Source organism: Lynx rufus, unplaced genomic scaffold (assembly GCF_022079265.1).
Source record: "Lynx rufus isolate CCGP_SWC_20201006 ecotype Redwood Valley unplaced genomic scaffold, mLynRuf1.p SCAF_6, whole genome shotgun sequence".
NCBI classification, from domain to species: Eukaryota; Metazoa; Chordata; class Mammalia; order Carnivora; family Felidae; genus Lynx; species Lynx rufus.
The window spans coordinates 144378413-144400630 of NW_025814878.1; the positions used below are offsets into that span (position 1 = coordinate 144378413).

General features: G+C 45.3%; 1 protein-coding gene across 4 annotated transcripts; it reads left to right on the forward strand.

Annotated features, from left to right (window-relative positions):
* Window positions 1–6123: 6123 nt before the first annotated feature.
* LOC124528450 (zinc finger protein with KRAB and SCAN domains 8-like) lies at window positions 6124–19617 on the forward strand. 4 transcript variants are annotated; one of them, XM_047102077.1, is made up of 6 exons: window positions 6124–6393; window positions 7307–7454; window positions 15382–16459; window positions 17995–18108; window positions 18784–18957; window positions 19058–19617. In XM_047102077.1, exon 3 carries the CDS (start codon window positions 15440–15442, stop codon window positions 16247–16249), a length of 810 nt encoding a protein of 269 aa, XP_046958033.1. In that variant the 5' UTR covers window positions 6124–6393; window positions 7307–7454; window positions 15382–15439; the 3' UTR covers window positions 16250–16459; window positions 17995–18108; window positions 18784–18957; window positions 19058–19617. The 4 variants fall into 4 exon arrangements, with proteins under 4 accessions (XP_046958033.1, XP_046958031.1, XP_046958032.1 ...); XM_047102075.1 differs by having other exon boundaries at window positions 18784–19617; XM_047102076.1 differs by having other exon boundaries at window positions 17995–18101; window positions 18784–19617.
* The last annotated feature ends 2601 nt before the right edge of the window (window positions 19618–22218 follow it).

Consider the following 22218-nt stretch of genomic DNA (forward strand, 5'->3'; position numbering starts at 1 on the left):
CCTTCGTCCCCCTTCCTTAGATGGCCTTAGCACCTCACCCTTCATTCTCCATCTGTCTCTTGCCATTAGCTTTATAAATGCACAGCGGTGATCTGTCGAATACCTCACCCCACAGTTCCTCACTGTTCTGAATTCGTCTGTAAGCTAGCGGAAACACAATATTAACTCATTACCGGGCACTGTCTTTCTCCTTTGAGGCTTTCCATATACCAGGGGATATTGTATAAAGTAACAAGGCTGTTTTAAGCAGCACACCAGAACCTGTGCATCCGAACATGGTCTGCCCTTTAAATTTGGAGGTCCGGGTTGTTGCTGTAGCACTACCACTCCTCCCAACATTTGGAAGACTTCTAGTCTTGAATAGTATCTCGTTTTTGACCATTACCCACTTGTTCACCAGACTTGGAGTTGAGTCATTTTTGGCTTTTTTTCCAAAGTCAGCTTTCAGAATGGGAATTGATTCCATTAATCCTATGCCGAAGAGTATGCTACACATTCTGAAGAAAACGCCAGGAGAATTTACACAACTTCACACTGACTGTTCTGAACAGGGACAGTACTTACTAATCATGCTATTTTAAGATTGGTGTTTTTAAAAACCAGGTCCAACTTTTATATCATAAATTCCTTCCGTATAAAATCCCTTCTGTATCCCGCTATGGCCCACCCTGACCACTGACAACATCAAGGTTGTTATACCTATTTCATTGAGCCATTGATACCCACCTGTCATAGGTCATGCTTGGTTTCCTTGGTTAACTGTTTCTATTTTCTTTTTTTTTTTTAAGTTTATTTATTTTGAGAGAGAGCATCCCAAGCAGGCTCAGCACTGCCAATGCAGAGCCCAATGCAGGACTTGAACTCCTGAACTATGAGATTATGACCTGAGCTGAAATCAGAAGTCAGACAATTAGCCGACTGAGCCACCCAGGCACCCCTCCTTGGTTAACTTTTTCAAAATAGTGCTTTCCATTATCCTTTATTTTCTTACTCTCCTTTTTTTTTTTTTTTGGACTATAGATTCCCTTGCACTTGAAGGGAATTCCATTCCTCATTCTCTTGTACTTGAAATTTCAAGACACCAGGAATAAATCTGGACTCTAGATCCTTGTTCTCTGTGTACCCTCTGTAAGACACGAACTCTGCCTGAGGCCAGTGCTGCCCACATGCGGGTCTTACAGGATGGAGTCACTGTCCGAGGGAAGATACGTGCACATGTGCACAGTCTCCCAGGCGGTTGAGGGGAGCACTTGTCCAGTGAGGGCTCTTAGAGTAACGTGTTGAGATGACTGTAGGCACACCAGCTAACGTCTCTTTACTACAGTAATGTGTAGCCATGCTATGCATTAAATCCATAATTACTAAGCATCTGGCAGAATTCAGAGGAAAGATGTGCCCTGAAAGATCAGTGTTCTGCTGGAAAGAATAAGGACAGACTGTGACCTGAAGGAACTATTGAAGCCGGTTCAGCCGCATCCAGAAATAGCCACATGGTGTAAGAAGGTAGAAAAGGCTGTTGTTTATCTGGGGCACACATAGAAGTCCATTCTTGGTCTCTGCTAATCACTCTGCACCAGAATGTGGTGGCTCCATCTTTATGACCTTATTTTGAGCTCTTAATTGTGAGTGACGTGTGCTAAATTCCTTTATATCCTGCAGATTCTATTTTTATGCTCTTGGTCTGAAATGAACTGTTCACCAATACCTTCTCCCATCGTGATCTTCTCATTTTAGGACCTGGCATGATAAAGTGGTTCTTCTGTCACTCTGCCGCCATCCAACATAGTCCTAGGAGAGGCGTCTTAGGCTTCAAAGGTTTACTCCATTGAGCAAGTGGCAGTGCTAGAATGTGGTGAATGATTGCCATACACAGCAGTTAGCTTTACTCTTGGTTCTGAGACTCGAAATAGTAATAGCTGACATTTATTAAGTACGTACTGTGTGCCAAGCTCTATGCTAAGTGTTTCTCATGGTTATGACACACATTATATCTTGCATTTTATAGATGAGGAAATAAGCTTAGAGAAGTGAGTGAGTTGACCAAGGTCATGTAGCTGGGAAATGACAGAGCAGGGGCTCTGCCCAACAGTGTCAGATTCTGGAGGCTGTGCTGCTGACCACTGTGCTGTATTGTCTCTAATGAGCACACTGGCCCTGGCCAGCCATTGGAAAATCCAGTGTCCCTGGCCATAGGATAGGTAGCTACTGGGGAAGGGAATGCATAGTGGTACAGCACTGTGTAGTGCAGTTGATTGAAAATGTCATTTTGATTGATGATTGTATCTTTAAATGCTGATACTTTTGATGCTTTGTAGTATTAGAAAGCTAAATTGTACAAGTAAAGCATGTTTAAAAGAGTAACTGGCAGGATAAAGCAATAAGGTACAGATTCGAGTACATTTCTCTAAACTGCCCCAAGGAAGTAGAATTGTGGGGGGAAATGAAAAATACCCATGCGCCCAGCCAGGCATATGGTCCGTTGGGATGACAATAGTTAAGTTTACCTACAGTGTAAAATGTGGAAAACCTTCCACTTCACTGCCCATATCCAGCTGCCATTCTGTTTTTCTTGTCATTCATGATCTTTCAAACATGTCATCCATTGTTCAACCCCATTTTCTCATTAATATATTCTTAAAACTTCTTATTGGCTTATGTACTCAGCATGCCACTGAAGTGTCCTATGGACAAATATCAATGCCTTTTCTAAGTTCTTGTCCTGTTTTGTTTTGTTTTTGAGAGAGAGAGAAAGCGAGCATATGAGCAGGAGAGGGGCAGAGAGAGAGAATCCCAAGCAGGCTGTGCACTGTCAGCAGGGAGCCCAATGTGGGCCTCAAACTCAAGAAACTTGAGATCATGACCTGAGCCGAAAGCAAGAGTTGGACGCTTAACTGACTGAGCCACCCCCCAGGCGCCCCTTGTCCTTGACCTATATTTCGCACTGTTGAGTAGGGACCCTGCATCTCAGGAATTCTTTTCTTTGGCTTGTGGGATCTTTTTTGATCATTTTCCTCCTAATTTTTAGCTTTTCTTTATTAGTCTTTTTTCTCCACTGAAAATAATCTCCATGTCTTGGTTTTATCCAGTATTTTTTCTGTATTTGCTTCTATTTATGTTTTGATTATTTACACTTACCTTCTGTATTTTAGTACTTTAATTATTAATTTCCCACCCTATGGGTCAGTTACCTACATAATTTGATATTTGGGAACAGAACTCCTCACTCTTGTCCCCCAGCCTACATTTTCCTTTTAAATAGGCATTATTGCTTAGCTTCTTGACCCTGAATAGACTCCCTGCCCTTCATATTTCTTTTTTTATTTTTATTTTTTAAAGTAGGCTCCATGCTCAGGGTAGGGCTCAAAATCATGACCCTGAGATCGTGTCCTGAGCTCCTCAGGCGCCCTGCCCTGTCTTGGAGTTGTCCTTCAGTCTTTTTCTGCTCTTCACTGTACGTGTCTCACGTCTTGCTGAGTCATTCCGGTTCTCCGTTTTCTCCTTGAGGCTGGATCTTCTACATTTCTGCCATCCCCTGCAGCCTTCTGCAGAGCCATGCCATCTGAGGCCCCAGCTGTTGTAATTCTTGCTTTCAAGACCCCCTTCAGTAACGCTTCTAAGGTGATCCTCCTCAAAATTCATTTTCGGTCAGAAACACTCAGCAGATGATTGCTGTCCCAGCAGTGGTGTTCCAGGTTCTCCATGTTTTGCCCTTCATGTTTCACCTGCCTCAGCCTAATTCTCTGGCATATTCACCTTGACTCTTCCTGTTCAAACTTCCGTGGCCTTCCACTGCTGTCTTACAAGCCCTTGCCTCCGTGCCTTTCTCATGCAATTTCTTTTGTTTGGATTGGGTTTTTTTTTGGCCCCACTTCTTACGCATCCATATCTTCAAAGCCTAGCTTCTTTGTATCTTTGAGTGGGCTCTCCCTGACTTCACCTCACACTGAGACCTCCCTTGTTCTGTGCTGCCTCAGCACTTACCCTTTGAGTTTGTACTGTGGTCCATGCACTTACTAATATGTTGCTTTGTAATTATTTTCTAGCTCTCTGTATTGTAGTTTCACATTTGTATTTATTTTCAAAATTAAATTGTAAGCTCCTTGAGGGCAGGAATAATAACTTTTACATTTGTATCTCTGCACCCCCTAGTGCCTAGTACAGTGCTGAGCACACAGTAGGTGTTTAATAAATGCTTGTTGAATCGTTGTGTGGATTATTTATGGAGTTCTATAATTGCCTGTACCTAAGACTAAAAAATCCAACTTCAGGGGAATATATGTGAAAACTGAAATAAGAAGCTCTCCATTTGGCCAAATTTATTCTTTAAGGAAGAAAATAGGAATAGTAAACTCTAAAGATTACTGTGTTAAAGTTATTGTTGCAAAAGTGCTGCAGAATAGACTTTTGTATCTGACGTTAAACCAGTGGTTTTCAACTGGAGAAAATTGGCAATGTCTGGAGATAGCTTTGGTTCTATCATCGGTGGACAGGTGGGATGCTACTGGCATCTGGCAGATAGAGGTTAAGGATACTGTAAACACCTTGCATGCACACACAGCCCCCACAACAACAAAAATTACCTGGCTTCATATGTTTAATTGGGCCAAAGTTGAGAAGCCCTGGGCTGGACATATTTAAGGTATATAGGAGAAAGAAGAGATAGGAATACTAGCGTTGCAATTAGAAAAATTAGCTATGGCAAGGTTTAAAAGAATCCTGTTATATATATTTTAGAGTATGTAAGATTAGAAAAGAAAAAGCCTTAATGTTTGGAGTTCACAGCAATATACACATCAGGGTGATGGTAAACCATAAAATGGTTGATAATGATGTTCTAAGGTTGCTTTCAGGGTCAGATCTGCCTCCCTCATTATACCAAGTACCAGGTGTTACAGGACTACAGTCTGGTTTCGTTTTATAGAATCAAAGATAATACTTAGGGCGCTGTCCCTTTAGCAGGGAGCCGGTAACATATAAAAGACGTAGCTTTGGAGACAACACATAACCTTCAACAGTCCCTTTGGCAGCGGCTAGGCAGGATTAACTACTCCAAGGAAATCAAGCCAGAATGCAGTCAGAGTTTGCCAAGTAAAACATACCCACTTAAGTTTTTAACAGAGTATTACCCTCCTCTAAGCAGGCAAATATGTAGAAAAAAATGTGATTTCCTAAATTAATTTTAAAAAACCTTTTAAGAACATTCATCTTTCTCATCATCACTAAGTAGCTCAATGGCACTTAAACAGGTTTAAAAAGTATCAACTCGAGTTAGAAAATCGGTTTCAATGTGTAGTTCACCAAAGAAATCACTGCATTGCTCTGTTGTGTTTAATTATTCATAGTCTATAGAATGCTAGGCTTGGAAGTGACCTTTGAGATCATTTCCCACCCCATTCTGCAAACGGAGGTCCACAAAGGCCCGGCGACCACTGGGTCGCCCATTAAGGTTTGTGGTGCAGGTAGAAGAGAATCCTGGCTTCCTGATGCTTTGCCCAATTCTTTTCTGACTGGTTATGCGCTCAGGTCTGACCCTTGTTCTTGTATGTTCTTAATTGTTACCCCGCCAGGGGGTGGATCCGTACTTTGAGCCTCCAACTGTAATGTTTTATTCTAGGACTTACTCCTTTCATCAGTTTGTATGTCCATACAAGTATACTGACTCGGTGTCTTGGGTTAACTTCTCCCATTAAGGCCAGTTGGTGTCCCAGTCAAGTTTTGAAAGCCCCGCCCTCCTGGGCCTGTTCCTAATCTTCAACACAAGGAGCGGCTCTGGCCTTCTGATCGTCAAAGATAAAGCCCTGAGCACCTGCACTCCCGCGTGGCGGTTTTGGGGATCCTTCAGGGTCCCCCTGGAGATTCTGCCTTTCCCGGCCGCGGTGTCTTCAAATTCCAAGATTCCAGAGTCGTCCGTTCTACACTGGACAGAATCAGCAAAGGGAAAGCACCTCTGTGAGCGAAGGGGTCTCGGATCGGCCTCCGCGGACCACCCGGGGCGGCGGCGCTCCAAGATTGGGCTGGTGGAGGACCCGCCCGGAAGTGTCGAGCGGGCCGCCCCGGAAGTGCCGGGACTTCCGGCCCGCGGGCGGCGGTGGCAGCGATTACGCTGCTCGGGCTCACCTGCAGACGCGAGTCCCGCGTCCGAGGGAAGCACGCGGGGGTCTGGCCGGCCGCCCCTCCGGCCGCGGACCCGACGCCCCAGTGCGGCCCGGTCTTTCCCACGGCCTCCCGAGATTTATGGAGCCGCCGTGACCACGTGCACCCCTGGTAGCTGTGGTGTAGCCCCCAGCCGACCCTCGGCCCGCCTTTCCGAACAGATGGGGAAACTGCGGAGGACTGGAAATACGCACTTGGGGCAGGCTTCCTCTTCCACCCGGGTGCCCGGGACGTTTCCTGGTGCGTGCGGATACACTTGGGCTGCAGCTTGGCCCGTGGGGCCGGTGCCCGGCCCTCGGCAGCCGCTTTCCCACCCGCGCGGCCTGCGGCGCTGTTCCTGCCTGGCCTGCAGTGCCCTGCGGCAGGGGCGAGTCGGGGCACCGGCCCCACCGGCTGCCCAGCCTGGGATCGGACACGCGACCTAGCAGATCAGCCCCTTGCTTGACACTGCGTTTTTTCTCCCGCCCCTCACTAGTTAGTGTGACAGCTATGGCAGTCTTTGCTTTTTCTTTGAGTAAGATAGTGTTTCTTTTACAAAAGAAGGGCAACGAAGACGAGACCCGTAAGAGGAAGCTTACTGAAGCGCAGACTCTAATGCGTGGCAGCATTAGAGGAGCTGTTTTCTCTGCTTTCAAGAATCCTGTTACTAGAAAACTCCTTGTTCTGGGCCGGCTCCAGCTCAGTTGACACTGGCTGAGGCCAGTTCCTGACCTTTAGGCCTAAGGAGTGCCAGATCTGGGAGAGGGACGGGCGTGGCGTGGGGCGGCGGGGGCGCGGATCAATGAGAAAGTGGCTGAGTTGGATGAAACCAGACAGCAGGAAGGGAAGGGAGAAGTATTTATTAAGTCATCGTAAACGTTTAGTCTCTTAGGGATGTTTTTTTCCATTTTGGGGGCCTGTAGGTCTAAACCTGTGATGTGGCCAAATCACTTAATCTCTCTGTGCCTCTATTTCCTCATATGTAAATGAGGATGACAAAAGCACCTGCCTAGAATTGTTATCATGGTTACATGAACGGCACCTGATAACAAAAGTTGTATCTAGATATTGTCATTATTTTTCTCCATACCTCTCTTAACTGGTCTGCTCTAATGATTCATTTGTTTATACAGTGATACGTTCATAATTTCATGTGTTTAATTTTTTTTTTCAGGTCCCAGCTCTTGCACAGTCAAGAAGTAATCTAGCAAGAAATACCAGCCCTGGGAGCCAAGGGAGGGAGAATCACTGTCTCCAACTCCTACCCAGGAACGCACCATTAAAATCTCAACTATAGGAACCCTTTATCCCACGAGAGGGTTGTAAGTATTAAACTTTGACATTCTGTAGTTTTCTGAAGATTCTACAATAAGGCACCTGAGAAGACTCTTTTTTTTTTAAGTTAATATAACGTATCAATGTAGGTGTGCTGTTATGAACCCTCAGCAGAATCTGCTTCAAAGTGAGGGTAGAACAAGAGGGCACCCGGCTCACCTGCCATTTCCACAGGATGTTATTGATAAAGAATTCTGTCTTTGCTGCCTGTTGTCTGGGACAAGCTGTATTCTGTTTTTTTTTATGTGTCTTTGACTCTGCTTAAGGTGGTTTTGTTATTTTACCTTGCAGGAATTTTGATTCTTTGTATTGATTTCAAATTTATCTATCTTTTCATTTATAGCCTCTGGATTTGGGCTTATAATTAGAAAGGCCTTCCTACTCTGAGGTTATTAAAGACTTCTCCCACATTTTCCTCTGGTACGTTTATAGTTTTCGTTTATAACATTTGAAACTTTGATTTAGGGGCGCCCAGGTGGCTCAGTTGTTTGAGCATCCGACTTCGGCTCAGGTCATGATCTCGCAGTCTTTGAGTTCAAGCCCCACGTTGGGCTCTGTGCTGACAGCTCAGAGCCTGGAACCTGCTTCGGATTCTGTGTCTCCCTCTCTCTCTCTGCCCCTCCCCCGCTTATGCTTGGTTCTCTCTCTCTCTCTCTGTCAAAAATAAATACACATTAAAAAAATTAAAAAAATGTTTTAAAATAAATAAATAAAACTTGGATTTATTTGGAATATTGACCTGTGTATAGACTGAGGAAGGAATCCAATTTAACATTTTTCCAGATGATTACCTAGTTCTCACCATACATTTATTGAGGAGTCTACTCGTCTTTTTCTTACTGATTTAGTACCTTTTTTCTATGCTAAATTTCTCCCTCTGATTGCATCTATTTCTGGACTTTCTATTCTGTGCCATTTGTCTGTCTCACCACTATCACACTGCCTCACTGAGGCTTTGTAATATGTTTATGATCACTTAGGAAAAGTGCTCCTTCATTGCCCTCCTTTTCAGAGTTGTCCCAGGGAGTCTTGCTTGTTTACTTACTTGTCTATGTGAACGTTAAAATCTATTTACAAAAAAGTTGGTGTTTTTTATTGGAATAGTATTAAATTTACAAATTAAGAAGTAGTTTCTGAGTGCAAAGTGGAGGGATTTTAGGACTGCAATCGATCTGGGTTCAAATTTCATCTGTCTCTTTTTTTTTTTTTTTAAGCTTTCTGCTTTTTATTTATTTGCTTATTTTACTTTTTTTAAGATTTTATTTAAGTTGAAGTTAGCTAACATATAGTATAGTATTGGTTTCAGGAGTAGAATTTACTGGTTCATCACTTACATGCAACGCAGTGCTCATCACAAGTGTCCTCGTTAATGCCCATCACCCATTTAGCCCATCCCCCCCTCCCCAAACCCCTCTAGCAACCCTCAGTTCTCAGTATTTAAGAGTCTCTCGTGGGGGAGCCTGGTTCGCTCAGTTGGTTAGGTGTCTGACTTCAGCTCAGGTTATGATCTCACAGTTCGTGGGTTTGAGCCCCACATCTGGCTCTGTGCTGACAGCTCAGAGCCTGGAGCTTGCTTCAGATTCTCTCTCTCTCTCTCTCTCTCTCTCTCTCTCTCTCTCTCTCTCTCTGCCCCTCCCCCGCTTGTGCTCTGTCTCTCTCAAAAATAAACATTAAAAAATTAAAAAAAAAAAGTCTCTCGTGGTTTGTCTCCCTCTCAGTTTTTATCCTATCTTTTTAAGTTTGGGGGCTTTTTTGTGTATTTTGAGAGTGAGAGAGAGAGAGCGCATGGGCAGGGGAGCAGCAGAGGGAGAGAGAGAGAATTCCGAACAGGCTCCATGCTGTCACTGCAGAACCAGTTGCCAGCCTCAGTCCCACAAACCAGGAGATCATGAGCTGACCCGAAAACAAGAGTTGGATGGTTAACCGACGAAAACACCCAAGCGTCCCTATCTTACTTTCTTTTCCCTTCCCTTCCCCTGTGTTCATCTGTTTTGTTTCCTGAATTCCACATGTGGGTGAAATCATATGTGGTATTTGTCTTTCTCTGACTCGTCTGCTTTATTAGTTGTCCAACCAAAAAATTTATCTGCTTTTCAGTTTTCTTACACATGAGAGGAGCATAACGTTTTATTTGCGGAATTAAAGGCGATAAAAGGTGCAAAATACCTGGTTTGAAGTAAAAACCTTGTTTGTTGGCCAGCTCAGGGACCACTGAGGAAGAAGCCTCCGGGGCCCTAGAGCGGCAGCAAAGCGAGGGCAGCAGGGATCTGCGGAAGTCGACGGCTCCGCCCCTTCCGGCGCCGTACTCACGTCGGAAGTGCGGGTGTGGGGTCTGGTTTCGGAGCTGGGGGCCCGCTCGCTCCCTGGTCTCGGCTGACCTCCACCCTGGCCTCCGCCTGCTTTCTCGCGCCCCTGCCGCTCTTCCTTTGCTCCCTTGCCCTGCCCCTCCCCTTGCCCCTCCTGTCGCTCAGGCTTGTGGAATAACAGAGACTCTGGGGGAGGGGACCGCCCCGTCCTGGCCCCTGTATCCTCCCCTACCTCGTGTGTGTGTGTGTGTGTGTGTGTGTGTGTGTGTGTGTGTGTGTGTGTGTGCGCGCGCGCGCGCGCACTCAGGGACACCTGGCAGTTTTATTGAGATGTTCCTGAGATCTTTTTGCCTCAAAGAAAAAAGCTAAATGAGCTACTCATGAAGATTCCTTTCTTTTGCTATTTTACATTTTTATTTATTTTTGGGAGCCAGCAGAGCATGAGAGGGGTAGGGGACAGAGAGAGAGAGAGAGAGAGAGGATGACACAGAATCTGAAGCAGGCTCCAGGTTCTGAGCTGTCAGCATAGAACCCGATGCGGGGCTCGAACTCATAAACTGTGAGATCATGACCTGAGCCGAAGTCAGACGCTTAACCGACTGAGCCCCTTAGGCGCCCCTTTTTTACTATTGTATATTGCACTTTTCTGCCCCCTCCCAGACTCTTCTGCTTAAAAGATGAGGGCACATGTCCTTCTCACCGATTTCTTCAAAGTTAAAAGTGTTAACCCAGAGGTATCTGATGACAGCCCAGAAAGGTATTTTGTACACACCCGTAGCTATCCGGTATGAGGAAGCCCATTGAGGCAGCGGCAGGATAGGATCATTCCAGTTTGAGCGAGCTGCAGACCTAAAGGGGTTTGGGTAGGACTAGGGATTCTTCGTATTTTCTTTTTTTTTTTTTTTTTTTTTCAACGTTTATTTATTTTTGGGACAGAGAGACAGAGCATGAACGGGGGAGGGGCAGAGAGAGAGGGAGACACAGAATCGGAAGCAGGCTCCAGGCTCCGAGCCATCAGCCCAGAGCCCGACGCGGGGCTCGAACTCACGGACCGCGAGATCGTGACCTGGCTGAAGTCGGACGCTTAACCGACTGCGCCACCTTTCGTATTTTCTTAATAAGAGCGGAGCAGCTTAGGCCACAGGCTTCCGTGGGTAACCATGTTTCCTGGGTTCTGGGCAGGAGTTCATGTGCACGTGACCCCTGCCCTGAGTGAGCCTTTTTCACTGTTGCTAAGGAGCGACTGTTCAGAGAAACGTGGTAGAACGTCACTGAGAAATGATTCAGCCCAGCCGTGGAGGGCCGTGTCCGTGTGCCAGTGGGCCCGTGCCTGACTCGTGGGGGACTTCCACACCCCGCCCCACAGCAGGAGCAAGGAAATCAGAGGTTCAGAAAAGACACGTTTGTATGAAGAAACACTCAAAGACGCAAGAAACTAACAAAAATTACCTATGGAAGTGGTAAACCCGGGGGGATCAGTGTGGAATGGAAACAAGACTTGTTTCTATATGTCGGTTTTTTTTCTTTAATGTTTGTTTATTTTCGGGGAGAGAGCACACAAGTGCACAAGAGTGGGGGCGGCGCAGAGAGGCAGGTACACAGGATCCCAGGTGGGCTTCCTGCTAACAGCAGAGAACCCTAAGGGGGTCAAACTTGTGAACCACGAGATCATGACCTGAGCCAAAGTTGGACACTTAAGGGACTGAGCCATCCAAGTGCCCCTCTATATATCTTTTCAGAGGATTTTGATTTCTCTTTACTTTTTTTTTTTCTTTGAGAGAGAGGGGCATGAACCATGAGATCATGACCTGAGCCAAAGTCAGATGCTTAACCACTGAGCCACCTAGGTGTCCTGACTTTTCAATTGTATATTATCTAGTCAAAAACATAGGCATACTTAAAAAAAATGTTTTTAATGCTTATTTATTTTTGAGAGAGAGAGACAGCACAAGTGGGGGAGAGGCAGAGAGAGGGAGACACAGAATCTGAAGCAGGCTCCAGGCTCTGAGCTGTCAGCACAGAGCCGGATGTGGGGCTCAAACACACCAACCATGAGATCATGACCCGACCCGAAGTCAGACGCTCAACTGAGCCACCCAGGCGTCCCAAACTTTTAAGTTTTTAAATTCAAGTTAATTAACATACAGTGTTACAATAGTTTCAGATGTATAATACAATGACTCGACAGTTCTGTACAGTATTCTGTGTGCTCATCATGACAAATGCGCTCCTTTATCCCCATCACCTATTTAACCCATCCTCCCACTCCCTTTCATCTGGTAACTATCGGTTTGTTCTCTGTAATTAAGAATCAGTTTCTTGATTTGTCTCTCTTTGTTTTCCCCTTTGTTCATTTGTTTCTTAAATTCCACATAGGCGTGAAATCGAATGGTATTTGTCTTTCTCTGTCTTATTTTGCTTAGCATAATACACTCTAGTTCCATCCACATCGTTGACACTTGGGCTGCTTCCATATCCTGGCAATTGTCGATAATGCTGCAATAAATGTAGGGGTGCGTGTATCCTTTTGAATTCGTATTTTTGTACTCTTTGGATAAATACGTAGTAGTGTAGTTGCTGGGTCTAAGGTAGTTCTATTTTTAAATTTTGAGGAACCTAGACACTGTTTTCCAGAGTGGCTGCACCAGTTTGCATTCCCACCAGCAGTGCATGAGGGTTCCTCTTTCTCCACATCTTCACCAACACCTGCTGTTTCTTGTGTTATTAATTATAGCCATTCTGACAGGTCAGAAGTGGTATTTCATCATGGTGGTTTGTTTTAATGTTTTTTGTTTTTTTATTTTTTATCTTAATAAAAAATTTTTTTAACATTTACTTATTTTTGAGACAGAGAGAGAGCATGAACAGGGGAGGGTCAGAGAAAGAGGGAGACACAGAATCTGAAACAGGCTCCAGGCTCTGAGCTGTCAGCACAGAGCCCAATGCGGGGCTCGAACCCATGGACCGCGAGATCATGACCTGAGCCGAAGTCGGATGCTTAATCCACTGAGCCACCAGGCGCCCCATAATGTTTCTTTTTTTGAGAGAGAGACAGTGTGATCAGGGGAAGGGCAGAGAGTGACAGAGACACAGAATCAAAGGCAGGCTCCAGGCTCCGAGCTCTCAGCACAGAGCGTGATGTGGGGCTCAAACCCACAGACCACGAGATCATGACCTGAGTTGAAATCAGACGCTTAACCGACTGAGCCACCCAGGCTCCCTCATCATGGTTTTGATTTGTATTTCCCTGATGATGAGTGCTGTTGAGCATCTTTTCATGTGTCTGTTTGCCATCTGTATGTCTTCTTTGGAGAAGTGTCTATTCATGTTTTCTGCCCATTTAAAAAAAATTTTTTTTAATGTTTGTCTTTTGAGAGAGACAGACAGAACATGAGCACGGGAGGGGCAGAGGGGAATGGAGACACAGAATCCGAAGAAGGATCCAGGCTCTGAGTTGTCAGCACAGAGCCAGACGTGGGGCTTGAACTCACAAACTGAGAGATCATGACCTGAGCTGAAGTTGGAGGCGTAACCTACTGAGCCACCCACGCGCCCCTCTGCCCATTTTTTAATTGGATTATTTGTTTTTTGGATGTTGAGTTTAAGTTCTTTATATACTTAGGATACTAACCCTTTATCTGATATGTCATTTGGAAATATCTTCTCCCATTCCATCGGCTGCCTTTTAGTTTTGCTGATTGTTTCCTTTGCTGTGCAGAAGCTTTTTATTTGGATGAGTTCCCTATAGTTCTATAGGAACTATAAGCCCCTATAGTTTTGCTTTTGTTTCCCTTGCCTCCGGAGACATACCTAGGAAGAAATTGCTATGGCTGATATCAAAGAGGTTACTGCTTATTTTCTTTACTAGGATTTTAACCATTTCCTGTCTCACATTGAGGTCTTTAATCCATTTTGAATTTATTCTGGTGTGTGGTGTCAGAAAGTGGTCCAGTTTCATTTTTTTTTTTTTTTTGCATGTTGCTGTGCAGTTTTCCCAAGCATTTGTTGAAGAAACATTCTTTTTTCCACTGAATATTTTTTCCTGCTTTGTTGAAGATTAATTGATCATATAGTTGTGGGTTCATTTGTGGGATTTCTATTCTGCTGCATTGATCTATGTGTCTACTTTCTTGATCACTACAGCTTTGTAATATAACTTGAAGTCCAGAATTGTGATGCTTCCAGCTTTGCTTTGCTTTTCAAGATTGCTTTGGCTATTCGGGGTCTTTTGTGGATCCGCACAAATTTTAGGATTGTTTATACTAGTTCTGTGAACAATGATATTGGTATTTTGGTAGGGATTGCATTAAATGTGTAGATTGCTTTGAGTAAGTAGACATTTTAAAAATATTTATTCTTCCAATCCATGAGCATGAAATATCTTTCTATTTCTTTGTGATACACAAACACATTTTTAAAGTTTATTTTAAGTAATCTATACAACCAATATGGGACTCGAACTCACAACCTGAAGATCAGGAGTCCCATGCTCTTCCGACTGAGCCAGCCAGATGCCCTGCATAGACAGATTTTTAAGTAAAATTTTCAGAATAGTTTCTGTGCGCTCTGGACATTTAGAGTTACAGAAAGATTGTGAAGATAGTACAGAGAGTCCCCATATACTTCGTGCTTAACTGACTGACACTTAAATGACTGAGCCACCCAGGTGCCTCAATGACCTTGACAGCTTTGAGGAGTTTTTTGGTCGAATGCCACTCAGTTGGGAGTTGACTGATTTTTTCTCATTACTATACTGAGGTTATAGGTTTGGGGGAGGATGACCCCAGAGGTTAAGTGCCATTCTCATCTCATCAAGGGTGCACATCATCAGTTTATTATTGTTGAGACGTAAAACAATTTGTAAAGTGGAAAGAGGCAGAGAAGAGAAAATTTGTGTAGTTTAAGTTTGCAGCAAAAGTTTTATCAAGTTTTCTTCCTAGAAGATAAGAGAGGGCACCACGCTGTCCACACATGAGTCCGAAGGAGCCCCATTCTTTGGAGAGGGGAGGGGTCCGTTCTGTCACACTTGGCACGGGATACGAAGCATCCCTGTTGCTAAGGTGCTGTCACAGCAACATCAGCGGCAGCAGCGGTGGTGGTAGCAACGGCCAGAGCTTTTATCCCCATGTTTCTCTTCCAGCCAAGTAGTGTGGACTTCTGTGTGAGTGGTAAAAACCCAGCTGTCAGTGAGGCTGCTGTCACCTTTCCAAACTTGTTATCAGTTGAAGTTCTGGTTCTTTTCCCTTCTGTATTTGTATAGTCCTTCATCTGCTCTACTGTCTACAAATCTCTTTAATTCCTGTCTTGTTTCCCGACTTAATTAAAGAGGTGAAAAGTCTTTTTAAGTAGGAACTAAGTATTATTTTGTAGTCATTTATATTCCAGATTCTGTGCTGTAGATACCATTGTAAAGGGTAATTTTTAAATAGACGTTTGAGTCAGGTGTCCGTTCTAATAGTTTTGTGATATGTTACTTTACAGACATTTGAATGGTGTGTCCTGGGTTTGTCAAGCATGTTTGAGGCTTCTGGTTAAGTCTGTGTCACATCCTATTGCTTTAGCAACAAGGAATAAATTACATTGAAACCTCTATGTGTTATTGTTTCAGAAGTCCAGGCCAGAGGCACGAATAAGGTGTCTATTCTGAAGGGAAGAATTCTGTAAGGATGGACCCACACCAGCAGGTTGCCAGCTTACGGAATGGGAGTACATTACAGGTTTCTGAGCGCGAGAAAACCTCTCAGTACGTGAACCAGGTTCAAAGGCGGGAGGACAGGCCCACGGAAGGGAGACGGTATACCTGTAGTGAATGCGGGAAGAAGTTTGCCCAGAGCTCGGGCCTCGTTCGACATCGGAGAATCCACACTGGCGAGAAGCCCTACGAGTGTGGTCACTGCGGAAAAGCCTTCAGCGTGCGCTCCACCCTCACTGTGCATGAGAGAATCCACACTGGCGAGAAGCCCTATACCTGTAATGAGTGTAGGAAAGGCTTCAGTGTGAGGGCACACCTGATCATACATCAGAGAATCCACAATGGGGAGAAACCGTATGAATGTAATGAGTGTGGCAAAGCATTTAGTGTGAGCTCAGACCTTATCAAACATCAGAGAATCCACTCTGGTGAAAAGCCCTATGAGTGTGACGAGTGTGGGAAAGCCTTCAGCGTGAGCTCCGCCCTCATCAAACATCAGAGAATCCACACAGGAGAGAAGCCGTACGAGTGCAAGGAGTGTGGGAAGGCCTTCTATGTGAACTCCGCCCTAATTAACCACCAGAGGATTCACTCTGGAGAAAAGCCGTACGCGTGTGGAGAATGCAGGAAAGCCTTCAGCCAGATCTCAACCCTAATTCATCACCAGAGAATCCATACTGGAGAGAAACCGTACGAGTGTGACGCGTGTGGGAAAGCTTTCCGTGGGAGTTCTAATCTTACTAAGCACCAGAAAATACACGCCAAAGGAAAGTGTCATCATTGATTTATGTGGCGAAGATATTCCAAAGGCCTTTTTTTTTTGTATCAGGAGTTAACACTAAGAGAAGGGCATGGAAGAAGTTGATGTTTTAATTGATACTTGGTCCTTTAGAATATTGAAGAAGTGAGAAGTCCGTGAAAAGTGCTCCAGAATGACTAGTTAAAGCTCTGAAATCACGTCGACTTCTGAGAATGCGCTTTCACAACTCACAAGGTAAGGCCCTTTAAATACATGTATACCGTAATGTAGTTTGTTTTGGTTTAGTAAGAGCAGATTTCAGTATTTCAAATATTTTTATTTTTCTCATGTGCAAACCTTCTGTTGTTGTTGTTGTTGTATTATAGGTAAAACCTATTAAGTTTGAAATTGGAAGTAGTGTTGATTGGTGGGACAGGAACCACATATCCTCATTGTATCTGGAAATAGGAACTGATTGGTCTTCCTTTCTTTGCCTTTGCTGTACCTCCATGCTCTCAGGGGTGATTCGATCGGTTAGTAACCTCCTTGGTAGAGGGTAGACTGCCTTTGTTTTAGGTAGAAATCTAATAGATACTTTGTCAGGGTCATTCTTGCTTAGTCAGCAAAACCCCAGGACTCTTGACTTCCTGAGCCAGTAAATCCCTAAACTTGACTGAGCTTCCTGAACCAAAACAAACAAAAACAAAAAGCCTCTCTAAAAGTGTCAGGTGCTCCGATCCCTTGGATTTGGTGTTTCTCAAGTGTGGTGAGGGATTTGCAGACTCAAGAGGTATGAGACTGGGCAAGCTTGGGAACTGTTGTTGAGTTGAGGATGGCATTGGTTTTAGGATGACTTTCAATGATCTATTTGAGTGACTCCTTGAAGTTCGATGTCTCATATCAACTGGGAGAGCTCAGATTTGGGAAGTGGTACAAAGTTAATGAGTTCATTCTGGAAAATGTCTTTGTCATATCTGGAAATCCCAGTAGAACTGTTCATCAGAATGTACCCTAACTTTCTAATCCCGTCCCCAGACCTACACCCAAAAGTTACACATGCATGTATGAAGCTCATGGAAGAGATCTGGACTCAAAAATTACTTTGTTACTATTTTTCTATATTAATAGTGATTTCTGACCCCTGGGTGGCAGGCCAGGAAATTCTTGTGAACCCTGAAACTAAACCACACGAGGTTCAAGATGAACACCAAAGTGATAGAAATTGCAGATTGATTTGGTCTGCAGTAGGACTCTGTGTTGTAAAGAGATACATAGTTTCCATGATTTCTCATGAGCATCTGAGGCAAGACAGCCCAAAGACACACTGGACTCCATGAAGCTTTGAGCCAACTTGTGCGGTCAGGCACTGAGGTCAGGGTTGCGTGTGGAAACACACAGCGTGAAGTCTGGTATCGAAGGCGTGCTTACCACTCTGCCCAGGTAAGTTTCAGTATGGACGTGGGGGCTGAAGGCAGAAAAGGTCCCGGTTTTGGAGCGCACACTGAGGAGACAGAACCTCACCGAGGCATGGGGCGTGCTGGAGAGAGTAAGGCACATACTTACAGGCAGCAATGAAGGGCCTCAACAAAACACCAGGAAATTGTCTACGGCATTGGGTCGAGGTGTGAATTCCTTTGTCCTGCTTCTTTCTGCCTTTTGACAGTTGAGGAAGGCTGGTTCCTCCTTGCTCTGTCCCAGAGAAAGTTCCCGGCCATGCCGTTTCTGTTCTGTTATCGTCAGTGTTTTTAGCATTCACTTCCTTGGCCCCAACTGTCTCGGTTTGTCCCTAGGATGGAGGTTTGCAGACAGACTCTTCTGGGTGGAGAATACGCTTCTGAGATCAGCACTGAAGTGATGCCATACCCCACCCCAAACCAGCGCAACTGAATCCTAAGCAGTAAGTGGTGCGTGTCTTGAAGACTTTGAAGGGGGCAGACATTCTGGAGAAACACATTTCTTCTACTGAAGAATGTAGTGGTAGGAGGGCACGATCCATGTAACATGGTTATTCCTTGTGAGCTCAAAGTACAGTGTTGATGGTCACCTGCTGTGGGTTGGGCCTTGTGCCAGGTACTAGGAATACAAAGGTAACTGGAGAAAGCACCCCAGTCTTCAGGGGCCTCCCAGTCTACTTGGGGAGAAAGGTGCAGAGAGAAAACAGTAAATACGGCGAGAAAGCCACTGGGTTTGTACAGGCTACTTTGCACCGAAGGTGTAAGAACCACTCGTGGAACCATTGAAAAGGCCTCAGGAGGGTGAAATCTTAGAGGAAGAGTGAGTTCTTCGGCCCCAGGAAAAGGGATAAAGGAAGGGACTTTGGGAAAAGCATGTTTAAAAGTATGTGTCTGGGGGCACCTGGGTGGCTCAGTCGGTTAAGCGTCTGACTCCTGATACCGGCTCAGGTTGTGATCTTGTGGTCGTGAGTTCGAGCCCCGCATGTGACAGTGTGGAGCCTGCTTGAGATTCTCTCTCTCCCTCTCTCTCTCTGCCCCCCCCCCCACCGTCTCTCTCTCAAAATAAATAAACTTAAAAATTTTTCGCTTCATTGTAGTTAACGTACAGTGTTACATTCGTTCCAGGTGTACAGTGTGGAGACTCGGCTGAAACTGATTTTTGTGTATGAGTGAGGGTCAGATTTCATTCTTTTCCCATATGGAGATCCGGCTGGTCCTGCATTACTTCCAGGAAAGACTGTCTTTTCCCACTGCTGTACAAGGCCCACGTGTCGTGTATCAATTGCCCTACATGCGTAGGTCTGTTTCCGGTTCCTCTGTTACGTCCCATTGGTTTCTTCGTATTTCCTTGGGTCGGTACCACATTTTCCTAACGATTGCAACTTTACAGTACATTTAGGTATTCTGTGGAACAAATCGTCTTACCCGAGGAGTCCAGCTTGTTTGCCCCTCGTGGGGCAGAGCCACCCTCCCACGCTGGACTCCCAGGCACAGCCACCGTGTGCAGTCTCTGTGTTGCAGTCAAGGATGGCAGGGCTTGTAGGCATCCTCGTGCTGCAGGCCACACCTCCACCTGGAGGCCTGGTATTGGGGACCTTGCCCAAGCAACTCTGCCAAGACTCTCTCACTGGGGTAGAGGAAACTTGAGCACACTTTTCCCCACTCTAACTCTGTATTCCGTACTTTTCCACTCCCGGCTCTCCCCCGCCCCCCTTCCCCCTGGCCCCCAGGAGTGCTCTCTTGGCAGTGAGACAGTCCCCACAGCAGTGCTGATTCTCCTGCCCCTTGCCTCACGCTGTCAGATGAGTAAGAATGGAACACTGCAGGCGCCAGCACTTTCTCGTGTTGAGCGTCTTGTTAATGCCGTAGCAGGGATTCAAGGCTTAGCTGTTACTTGGTTTTTTTTTTAATGTTTATTTATTAATTTTGAGAGAGAGAGAACACAGGAGGGGCAGGGAGAGGGAGAGGGAGAGAGAGAAAGAAGCCCAAGCAGGCTCCTCTCTCTCAGCACGGAACCCGATGCGGGGCTCGAGCCTATGAACCGTGAGATCATGACCTGAGCCAGAACCAAGAGTTGGACGCTCAACCGGCTGAGCCACCCAGGTGCACCTCTGACTTTCATTTGGTCTGTGTTAACTGACCACCAACACCTGGCAGCTGGTGCACGAAATGGTATGAGAGTGTACAAGTGGACTTAGTGTCATTATGATCAACTAGACTTTTGTTATGTAACCAGCACCTCCCCCCACCCCCAGCTACCACCCCAAATCTGTTGCCTACAGTACAGGACTTGGTCTTGCTTATGTTGTGTGTCAGCTGTGGCTCACTTGCAGATCTGCAACACATTCTCTCCACTCCAGGACCCAGGCTTGAGGAGTAAAAGAAAAACGGTGGTGGGAACACACAGTGGCTTTTACAGGAGAAGCATATATCATTTGCATTTATGTTTCATTAGCCAAAGCAGGTCAAATAGCCAAGCTTAACGATAGGGTGGGGGAAAATAATCCTTACAAAGATGGCAACGAGGAACCAAAAAAAATTGATAAAATCTACCATCGAGAGGGCCAATGTTTATGGAATGCTTTCTATGTCGGGGCTTTTTCTGAGTGCCTTATGTGTGTATTTGTCAATAACAAACAGTGGTATGAGATACATACCACTACCATTTTACAGCTGCAGAAGTTGAGGAGCAGAGACATTAAATAACTTGGTCATTTGGCCAGGAAATGGTCAAGCCAGGGATTGAAACCAGGAGTGTAAGGTGACGACCTGTTCTCTTAACTACTAAGCTGTAACATGAAAGTTTTAGCATGAAGGTTGTTCTTATGCCGTAGTGGGCTTCAAGGAGCCAGTGTGTTATGCAGGTAAAAACTTTCAAGGTGAGATTCAAGAGCCCTTGGTTCCAACCTGTTTTTACCTCGAAGTAACCATATTAGGCTAGACTAACGCCACCTAGCTGAGCCTCAGTTTCTATACCCTTAAAAATAAAGGAGACATGTCAAATATTTTGACATCCCTTCCAGCTTTGAGATTTTTGTAATCTCTCCAGATAGATAGTAAAATGCTTTGCTGATGTGATGGCCTCTTTAGTCTGCTCCTTTATATGTGGTTATGTTCACAGGTGACTTGAAGAAGTGTTGCGTCTCCTCCCTAGTCCCTTCCTTCTGTTTTACTTCTATTTTATGTTAGTGAGAATACTACTAGTAGTAGTAACTTCCACTTATTGGGACCTTCTCTGTTCCAGGTACCTTTTCAAGCTCCTTTTGTAAATTATTTCATTTAAAAATATAGATGCTAGGGGCGCCTCGGTGGCTCAGTCCATTAAGCGTCCGACTTCAGCTCAGGTCATGATCTCACAGCCCGTGAGTTCGAGCCCCGCGTCGGGCTCTGTGCTGACAGCTCAGATCCTGGAGCTTGTTTCAGATTCTGTGTCTCTGGCTCTCTATGCCCCTCCCCTGCTCATGCTCTGTCTCTCTCTCTCTCAAAAATAAATAAAAACATTAAAAAAATTTTTTAAATGTATAGGTGCTATACTTAGAAGAGAAGAAAGGCTGAAAAAAGTGCTCTTAAACATCCATATTTGAGCACTTTTAAAAAAGCACAGGAAAATAGCCCAAAGAAAGCAAAGGGAAAGAGCAGAAATTGATGAAAAACACGTGTACAGTCTTACTTAGGACTTTCGCATATGAAAAGCCCTATTCTGGGTGATTTCTCTCCTAGGCTGCTCTCATTTGTTACATTTGACTCCCTTCCCCCCTCTAAGGAAAGGGTGCCTATTTCATGATCAACCTGTTCTTTCAGAGGGTGACTCCTGGCCTTAGACAAGGAGTCTATCTCCCTGCAGAGTTTTGCGGAAGTCTAGCACAGAGGACTAAATGGGAACATTCCCCAGGGCCTCCACAAGTCCAGGGGCTTCTGAATAGTTCAGCCAAGTGAGGGAGGAGCCCCCTTGAGGAATCACAGCTTGCACTGCTTCAAGCCAAGGACAGTATCACTCTGATAAAGGGATAAGCCTCACTGATACGTATCTGGTAAGTATCACTCTGGTAAAGACACTTGGGAGAACCTGCCCTGAAGTTCACTTCTGTCAGTGCCCTGGGAGTGGGAAATTCTCCCTTCACCTTGCGCACAATTTCAGCTTCAGCTGTGATAAAAGCATCTGCTGCTCAGTCTAACGTGAGTGCTCCAGAAATGCCTCTCCCTGAGAAAACAAGCCCTGGAGCACCGGCAGTCCTGACTGAGCCCCAGCAGACTTGAGGAAACCCTATGAGGATTCTCAGCCCGGAAGGACCGTCAGTGTAAACCCAGGTCCCGTGGCACCGCACAGCAGAGAAGCCACCTAAAGAAGAGTCCCACGAGAGTAAAGAATGTGGCAAAGCCTGCGGATACTGGGAGGGTCTTGTCAGGCGTCAGAGGACCCGTGAGCATATCTTCAGTGCTGTAAATGTTCGTGTGAGCTCAGCTCTCATCAAACAGAAGCAAATTCATCTTGGGCGCGAGTGCGTAGGCGGAAGGTCTTCATTTGGAAGCAGCGCTTCTTGCCAGAAAACCCATAAGTGG

Excerpts from the sequence above, each read along its gene's own strand:
- LOC124528450 (XM_047102075.1), top strand. The coding sequence starts at position 15,440 with ATGGACCCACACCAGCAGGTTGCCAGCTTACGGAATGGGAGTACATTA.